Raw genomic sequence first — 9,726 nt, 5'->3', positions numbered from 1 at the left:
TCCAACTGCTGTGTTCTTTATTCAGTCCCTTATCACTTCTTACCTGGTTCTTTCCTGTAGTCTTCTTTGTCTCTCTGACTAGGAATCTTCTTCCCCAATCTCTTTTCCAGGCTGCTGCTGAGGATCCTCCCACAGTGCAAATCTAGAAATTTTTACACTGCCTAAAACTCTTCAATAGTTTCCCACGTCCCTCAGGTAAACTCCAAACTCTTTCCTATGGAATAGAAAGCCATTTGAGATTTGAATCCCATTCAATTGAAACCACCTTTGAAAATTACAACAGTGAGAAAATTAAGACAGTGAAAGAGATCTGATCTAACCAACAGCCATCTTGCCTTTACCCTCCAAACTGCATTTAATCATTCCTGGGCTTGGGCCAAGCTAACTTTAGGAAACATTTAGTTTATAGTTTAAATGATAGTAGCCCTTCCCCAAAACTAAACTGTCTTTGCAGGTTAGGCAGATAACAGGAGCCTGAATTCTGCTGAAGTGTAGACATAAATGATTACCAGTTATTATTCCAGAAGTCACAAGATTTACAACTTTCACAAATATTCCTACAGATAACATCACTATTGTAGAACCTAAGATTGGCCTTTTCAGATGTCTTTTCAGGATTTTGCATTTTTGACAACCAGTGGCTCCACCTGGACCTGCCAACCCATCCTGTGGCCTCTCCAAGAGGCAGACTCAGCACACATGCAGGAGGACCATTTTCCACACTCCTACGATTGCATCGCGAACCACTCAGCAGCACTCCATTCCCTGGATTGCCAAACTATTATTGAAAAACCCTAGCCTCTGAATTTTCAGGGAGACTGATTTGAGTAATAAAACCCCAGTCTCCTGTTCAGCTGGCTCTGAGTTAATTAAACTCTTTCTCTTTTGCAATTCCACTGTCTTGATAAATCGGCTGCATCTGGGCAGCAGGTAAAATGAGACTGTTGGTTGGTTACATAAACTTTTCAGCCATTATTGCTCACCTTCTTCCTTCTCAGGCTGCTCTTCAGCCTTACAGAACCCCTGGCAGTTTCCCAAAAATGCCAGGCTGTTTCAAATGCACCCAGAGTCTTGGCTCCTTCAGTTCTGGGTGGATTCTTTTAAACCTTCCCTCCCCATTCACCTGAAGAAAGGCCAATATTATTCAAAATTCAGTTTAAGGGTCATTTCCTTCCTGAACCCTCTTTTAGCTTCCACCTCAGCACCATTCCCTGACAACCTCCCTCCCGACTCTGTCATTGCTTACTCTCTGGAGTCTTTTGGAGTTACCTCCTGCAGCATAGATGGCATACTTTGCTTCCTTCATTGTTTCTCCAAGCCACGATGATCATCTGCATCATATACCCTGTTTTTGAAAAAGTTATTTTTTAAATTTTAAAAATATTTATTATCATCTTCATTATCATCATCATCATCAACTGCTGATGAATCACTCTATGGACCTGGGCCCAGAATCTGTGCTTACAAAATTTCCTGGGATGCCAGTTACACTGGGAGTAGTGTAACATTGATGTTAACATCAAGTGTAACATTGAAATAACAGGTATTCACGTTTTGCAAAATACCTTGAACTTTATAAGATATGCATACTTTCCTGTATGTATGTTAGTTGTAATACAAAGTTAAAAAGGAAAAATTTCCTAGGTTATTCTTACATAACACTGATGCTGATGAATCTTTGACTTTTCTCTCACTACTGAACTGTAAGCCCTTTGAGGGCAGTGAAGCCATCTGCTTTATTTTTGTATTCCCAGCATCTGTTTTAGTGCCTACAACATAGTACACACAATAAATGATTAATAAATAAGACCCAAGGGAGTGCACTGGTTTATGGGTTTCCTTCTCCCTCACTTTCTTCCAAACATTTGTTGCACGCCCCTCCTGGAGCACATGACAGCTTACACCTCCTACACACACCCCTGAATAAACCTGTGAGATGCCACCTGGCTTCTTCCCTACCACACGCTGGGTGTAACTGATCCAAGCACCAGCCTGACAAGGGTAGGAAAAAGGAAGCAGGTGAAGGACATTCTGTCCCAGTACCAGTACTTTTGCTCTGCCTGGGTCTGAGCCACCTGGCTCAAGCCTTCCTCACTAGGCCTGGGAATTGAGCTGGAAAAAATATGTCCTTGGAGATACTGCAATGCTAAAGCTTCTATTTGCATCTCTGATGTAAGTTGCTTCCTAAGCCACTCAGCTCAATTATGTGGGAATTTGAAAATGATATATTTGAATATTTAGGAGTGGCTGGTGAATTTTTAGCAAATTTATAGTAGAAAGTGAGGGGGACTCTGTGTGAAATATCACCTAAGTCGGGGTATCCAATTTTTTGGCTTCCATGGGCCACATGGGAAAAATAATTGTCTTGGGCCACACATAAAACACACACTAATGATAGTTGATGAGCTTAAAAAAAAAGTCACAAAAAAATCTCATAATGTTTATGAATTTGTGTTGGGCCATATTCAAAGTTGCCCTGAGCTACATGCAGTCTATGGGCCATAGGCTAGACAAGCTTGATATAAGTCATTTATCCAATCACAAATAATTACCAAGAGCTTCCTAGGGATTGAGTGATGAACAAGTCATCTGCCTTAAAGAAGTTTACAGTGCAGTGGGGTGAGATGGGCAATCAAATAATAATAATGTCTAACTTTTTCTAGCACTTACAGTGTGCTGGACACTTTACATATGTTAACCTTAAATAATGAGATTTAGAGAATACAATTAAGTATGAAGTTTGCTGCAAAGCTTTAGGATAGACACCTGGAAACACTAACTCCAAATGAGTGGGATCAGCGCTCCAAAGTGGAGAAGTTAAGATTTCACTTATACTGTACAGGCAGAGATGGAGACATTCCAGTAGAATTACATTTTCCATACAAGACCAGTGCATATGCCACAGTAATTTGATTGGTTATAGACTGCTGCATTCCAAGGCAAATTGTTACTCCGTGAGGAGAGGCAATGATCCGAGGGATTCGTATCTCTGGCCCTGCACAGTCTTCCTAATTATTTACAAGGAAAAAAGGCAAGGCTGGGCATGGTGGCTCATGCCTATAATCCCAATACTTTGCGAGGCCAAGGTGGGAGGATAGCTTGAGTGCAGGAGTTTGAGTCTACAGTAAGCTATGATTGTGCCACTGTATTCCAGCCTGGGGGAAGGAGCAAGACCCTGTCTCAATAATAATTTTAAAAAGCAGAAGCTGTAGCTGCAGAACCACATTTCTCTGAAGTCTCACAATAAACTAAAGTTTCAACAGCTTGAAGTTTGAATTGTTTAATTTTACACATCTGTTACTCATTTCATCATTCTAACAACTCAGAGATGTCCTATTATTATTCTCAACTTACAAATGAGGGAACAGATGCACTCTATAGTTACAAACTGATAAAGAGTCATAAAGGGAGTACAAGGAATAGGAAGAGGGTATGCCAGGGAGACCTAATGTAGCCCTAAGGGTCAGGGAAAATTTCTCTAAATATGAGAAGTTGAAGAGGAGATCTAAGAGGCGAGTTGCAGTCTAGTAGACAAAAGAGATCTTAGGGAAGAGAACCGCAGGCAACGGAAACAGCAGAATGATGTTTAAGGAATTGAAGGCAGCACGGGGAGCCCCTTAAGGCAGGAAAGGTAGGCAGGGGCCAGATCACCTGGGTTTTTTTCTCTGTCTTTAAATAGCATGGTAAGGTTAGGGAAGCCAGGAGAGTTGAGATTTAGGGTGTAGTTCTACCTTTGCTCTTAATAACCTCAGTCATCTGTTTGCAGCTCAGTTTCCTGATGTGAAAAAAGTGTGCAAGAGTGGATGGGACCAGAGTGCTTCAGTGGCCCCCATGGTTCTCAAGCTCTGATTCTAGGTAAAACTCTGCTGGAAGGAATTGCCAGATGCAAGCCCTGGATGCTCCTGAATGCACTGAAGCTGAGAGGCCCAGCAACCCAGTAGCTAGCCAGCACTTGCCAGGCTCTGACTCTTCTGTAGATTATGTACAAATCATGGAGAATATCGCAAAATAAATCACACAGTAAGTATGGCTGTAAGCATCGTTTGTTCCCCTCCATCAAAACAAAGGGTGAACTGCTAATCATAACAGCGTAATAAGGATACTAATTGCCTTTCTGAGCATTTACTGTGTGCCAGGTTACCAGATACTTTTAGATTTTCTCACGACAGCCCCCTGTTATGGAAAGGAAAGTGAGGCCTCAAGAGATTGCATAACTTTGGGAAGATACCACTCAAATTAGTCCTGCACTCTGATCATGGACAGTCCTGTCTCCTATTGTCAAAAGTGTTACCTTGAGCAATAACGTTCTCTGGGTTTGCTAAGTGGCTGAGTTGGAATTTGAACCCAGTGCTAACTCCAAAGCTCGTAGTGTTGGTCACCATGTGATGCCACCTTCCTTTCTTAAAAAAGAGGCAACTCCTTACTCTATAAATAACATGACATTGTCTTTTGCAGTCCTTTCTGGGTGAGGAAAGTGCTTTTTATAGCATGGAATTGCTCCTGTTTACTTGGTCTCTTTCAGCACAGATTAATACTGCCTAGTTTTGTCCTTCACTGTCCTTACACTGTATTCCTAGGTTTCCTCCCTGCAAAAGACAACTCCATGAGACCACATGGTGTGTGTGTGTGTGTGTGTGTGTGTGTGCGCGCGCGCGCGCGCCAGCAAAGAAATTTCACTCCCCTCCCTCCCCAAGTCTGCCTACTTTTCTATAAATAATTGTTCTCCTCCCTCCTCTCAGGCCTCTGAGTAGTTTGGTCACTTAACCTAACGCACATGCACACATGCGCGCGCGCAAGCACACACTCACAAAGCGCGGAGGGCAACGTGAATGACCTTGCAAAGGTATCTTGCCGACTGGGGACAGGATTAGCAAACCTGAAACCTCTGCAAATATTTGTCTTCCTCCCGCATTCCTCCTGAAGCGGTTCGCTCCTCTCGCTGTCTCTACCAGTCCCCTCTCAGTTTTGCTCCGACATACAAAGCCTAACCCACCCATCTCCTCTCCGCAAGCCCAGAGAACTTCATTCCCCATGTTGAAACTCGTCGGTGGCAGTGGCGGGCAGGACTGGGCATGCTCAGTGGTGGGGACAAGTCTGGGAGGCGAGGAAGCCGCGTTTGAAGTCGCGCGGCCCGGGGGTCGGGGAAAGGCGGGTGGAGGGAGCCCCGGCTGGGGGTGTGCGGGGATCCCGGATTCCGCGTCCGGGGCTGGCGTGCTCCAGGCTGGCGCCGCGGGGCCGGCGCGCGGGGGGCAGGGCGCGAAGAAGGTGGGGGAGTCCGAGGGAGGAGGGGAGGAGCGCCGGGTTCGCCATCCCCAGGCGCCGGCTCTGCGGCTGCTGAATCGGAAGCCGCAGGGAGGATCCGGGGAAATAAAGACGCCCCAGAATGACCTCCAGCGAGGCCGCCTGAGCCGGGGCCTGCGCGCAGCCCCGCCAGCCCCCGGCATGGGTGACCGCGGCGGGCAGCCAGAGCGCTCGGCCCCGCACTCCCCAGGGGCCCCGGTGGGCACCAGCGCCGCCGCTGTAAACGGGCTGCTGCACAACGGCTTCCATCCACCGCCGATCCAGCCACCGCTCGTCTGCAGCCGGGGTCCCGTGGGCGGCAGCGACGCGGTGCCCCCGCGCCTCCAGCTCCTGCCCGAGCTCCAGCCGCAGCCACTGCTCCCTCAGCAAGACTCCCCGGCCAAGAAATGCCGGCTGCGGAGGAGGATGGACTCGGGGAGAAAGAACAGGCCGCGTAAGTCCGGCTGGGAGGGGAGCGCGGGCGCTAGGCAGACGCAGCGTGCTGGGCCCGGGACTGGGAGCGGCTGGGGCAAGCGCCACGGCACGCCCCGTGCGCCCCAGCGCCTGCGGCCGAGGGACTGCACAGAGGGGGTTCCCTGAACTGATTCTTTTCCTATAGGGTGTCAAAGGTCGTTGCCTGAGCCTGCCCTTTTGCTCGCTCCTGTCCATAGAATGGGCGGATTGGACACGGAGCTTGAGCGGGTCCCTAGGTGAAGGAGCTGTAATAGCGAACGCCCTGTCTGCCCTTCTAATTGGTGGCTGGGAAAATGCATGTGTGTGAACATTTGCTGGGATCCGGGACTGAGGATAAAGCACGCTGCACAGCCGAGCGTGCTCTCTCCTTTCTCAGCCCCTCTCTCCCCTCTGAGCGCGTCCTGCTGGGACTGCCTGCCCTTTGAATCACGGAGTAGCCGGCAGCGTCTCGGGTCTACGAGAGAGCGCAAGTCTGGAGGCGTGGAGTTTAACAACCCCCCCAAATCACAGCCTATTGGACGCTGTTTTTTCACAGCCAATGAAAGGGTTTTTTGAAAGGGACACACCCACTGATGCCATGTGGGCCGGAACTATGTGGACCAATGAGGATTGGAGGTGGATTTTTTTTTTTCAAGGAGGGAGGAGGTTGAGTTGAAGGTTTGTAATTGTAATGTACAGAAAGCCGAAGTGCATTATTTCACAATCTAAAGCTTGTATATATAATGGTAATTTGCAAAGTGTACCTTTCCCGCAGGACATTGTGGGATGTAAATTTGTAGGTCGAGTTTACAGCTGGTTTTTCTAAGCTGAACCTCATTCAACTGGTTACTTCTTTGTGGGTGCATTTAATGAAGCTTACAAATGGCAAAAAGCAAAGTAAGTAGAATGAATGCTAATAAATGACTGCATTTGAACACACCTTTTGCATAGAGGTTGTGTTGTTTGATATAGGGAAATTGTTAAGTAGGTTTTGGATTTCTGTAAAAGTTTGATGATTAGCAAATAGCACCTTCAAGTTTTCCTGTTTCTCTTTCCGTGTCTTTTTGACTTTTAGCCTTTCTGCATTGGATTAAGGTTTCTAAGACTTTGGAAACTACTTTGATATGACTGTTTGTGACTCCGATACTTGTATTTTGTAGGTCTGAAATGTTAAGATTTTGTGTGGAACTTTGAAGCCAAACAGCAGATTTGGCTACGGTGTAAGGTGTAAGGTTGTAATCTAGCACCTGAACTTTTATTTGCTTTTGTTTTTGATGCTTGTTAGAAAACAACTTTCATTAGTATTAATATTTTAAGTCAGGACTTAATATTGGTTACCTGTGATTTATAAGCCTGTTTTACTTATTTTGAAGCTACATTTCAGTTATTTCTCTGATCTACATTAACAGATTGTACTAGAGTTTACAATGAAAATAGCCAAAATATGATGAAAGGGAGCTTCTAGCTTAATCTTCTATGTTTAATTGAGGCTATAACACCTCTTGAAATAACTTCTGAGGAATTGAAAAATACACCCTCTAAGAGTATCTTGAAGACAAAAATACTGATCTGAGCCTTAACTTGGGCTTGCAAACCCATGGAAAAAGCAGTTCATCAAAATTGGATTTACACTATTTGCCATGTTTTCTTCCCTGAGATTTGAACAGCCATTTCTGAAATAAATTTTACTGTTCCGAGGAGTCACATCTGGCCTTTTCACTACCAAAATTTCATAGTTAAAATGGTTTAACTTAATATCTTTTTGTCTTGCCTGTTGACATTCCCATACCTTTATAAAAAGAATATTGCCTAATCAGTTGATATTTGGTTACTCTAAGAGGAATCAGGTACTGTAAGAGGAATATTTAGGCACTCTATGAGTATTTAGATACTCTAAGATTATTCCTATTTGCTGATGACTGGCAGATTTTACATGAGCAATTTTTGCAAAGAGAAGTTGGGTGCTTTGAATGTAAACTTGAAAGTGTCCCAGTGGTGAAACATCAAGCTGGACAAATAATTATTTCTTCCTTGTCAGTTATAACAATTTGGCCTCTGTCCAACTGGATGTGTTTTAAGACAGCCAGTATTAATACTTGTAAAGGCACCTCAAATGCATCTGTGAATAGATATGTTTCTATTTTGTAATATTGTAGGTAAAGGGCAATACACATTAAAAATACTTCATGTTTGAAAATGATGGATGGAATAAAACAGATCAGTATTTTTAGCTTATTTAAAACATTTTAATCTGACCTCTCAGTGCAGAGACTATTCACCATCCTGCAATCTAAAAATCAGTTCAATGGCAGGGTAATTTTGCTAAACCAGGGAAGAAGAATATTGTCCACTGTTTTCATCTGAAGTGCTGTCATCTCACTCTACTTATCCTTGGAAGGCTTTTCTTAGACTATCTACTTAATATCAGGCTTCCTTAGACACTTTACCCACCTCTGCTACATAGCAGCAGTATGATCTTAACCAAGTCACTAGGTCTCATCTTGAACTGCTGGAGCTAGGTTAGCTGATCTCCAAGTGCTGTTTCCTGTACCTTCAGAATTCTAGGACACTTCAGAGCTGACAGTTCTTCTTTCTAGATGACACTAATTATCTGCTCTGCCGTTGACAACATTTAATTATGAATGGATTTTTTTGCCTTGTGCTGATTTTATCACTTGTGTTGTATGTGTTATTTGTCTCGCAAATTGTCTGATTATAGACGATACATTTTTTTCTCATATGCCTTGCACCTTGGGTACAAGGATATATGAATGATGTCACAGAAAAAAGGTACAAGTAACCCTATCACTGTCTCATTGAGGAAGCCATTTCCACCTCCACAACAGACTTTGACAAAAGTCCTTCAGTGGCATTTCCATAAGGTATCAATAGGGAGATTCCTTTGGTCTGCTCCTTGGCCTTGGTGCGACGATTCTTTGACGCACACTTAAGTAGCACCTCATAAGGTCACCTCATTTACCAAATATTTTGAAACTAATGATAGTTCTAAGATGCTGTGAATGCTAATGTGTTGTAAATGGTGAGCTCACTTAAGGGCTTGAATTCTAGCTGGATGATCTTAGTTACTTTACCTATATGTTTCAGTTTCACATCAATAAAATGGAGATAATCTTACTAACTTGTGGAGTTGATATGAGGATTAAATAAGATAATATATATAAAGAATCCTCTTTGGTACATAGCACTTATTTATAAATAGCAGCTGTCTTCATCACCGACACACTAAACATTGTCCACCATTAATCCATAGGACAAGGCAATTGAGCTGGCACATACAACCTCAGGCTGACTTTCTTTGTTTTTAAAAAAAATACAGGCCAGATGCAGTGGCTCATGCCTGTGATCCTAGCACTTTGGGAGGCCAAGGCAGGAGGATCTCTTGAGCCCCGAAGTTCCAAGATCAGACTGAGCAACACAGGGAGACCACATCTCTACAAAAACTAAAAGTAAAAAAGTTACCTGGGCATGATGGCATATGCCTGTGGTACCAGCCACTCAGGAGGGTGAGGCAGGAGGATTGCTTGAACTCTCAAGGTTAAGGCTGCAGTGAGCCATGATTGCACACTGCACTCCAGCCTGGACCACAGAGCAAGACCCTGTCTCTAAATGAATAAATGAACAACAAACAAATATAGGCCTACAATAAGAAAGACCAAAGAGTTATATTTGATCTGCTATAATACTATTCCTATCCCACAATTCTTTCTTTTTCTTTTCTTTTCCTTTTTTTCTTCCTTCCTTTTTTTTCTTATCCTTTTTTCCCCTGAATATAGATAAAAATATTGGATAGCACAAAAATATATAGGAAGAAAGCAGGTAAAAGTATCTGTCATCCCACCACTTAAAGAAAACAACTGTTTAAAATGTGCCATATTTTAATGGTAATTTTGGATCATACTAAGATTTTGATAACTTTTTTATTAAAAATTTTGGTATAAGCATTTTCTCATGGCATCTAAACATCATTCTTAA

At 43.7% G+C, this 9,726-nt stretch overlaps 1 protein-coding gene across 4 annotated transcripts in view; it reads left to right on the top strand.

Moving 5' to 3' along the window:
- Positions 1 to 4,768: 4,768 nt before the first annotated feature.
- PANK1 (pantothenate kinase 1) overlaps positions 4,769 to 9,726 on the top strand; it is a 61,360-nt gene continuing 56,402 nt past the window's right edge. The window contains exon 1 of one of the 4 annotated variants that reach the window (XM_017510136.2): positions 4,769 to 5,734. In XM_017510136.2, coding sequence (XP_017365625.1) covers positions 5,032 to 5,734 — 703 coding nt within the window. In that variant the 5' untranslated portion in view covers positions 4,769 to 5,031. Of the gene's footprint in view, positions 5,735 to 6,372; positions 6,631 to 9,726 lie in introns of those variants that run through there. The other 3 variants (XM_017510138.2, XM_017510140.2, XM_017510141.2) reach the window with 3 other exon arrangements.

Source organism: Cebus imitator, unplaced genomic scaffold (genome assembly GCF_001604975.1).
Source record: "Cebus imitator isolate Cc_AM_T3 unplaced genomic scaffold, Cebus_imitator-1.0 Scaffold431, whole genome shotgun sequence".
In the NCBI taxonomy this organism is placed as follows: domain Eukaryota; kingdom Metazoa; phylum Chordata; class Mammalia; order Primates; family Cebidae; genus Cebus; species Cebus imitator.
This window is presented reverse-complemented; position numbering and strand designations above follow the sequence as displayed.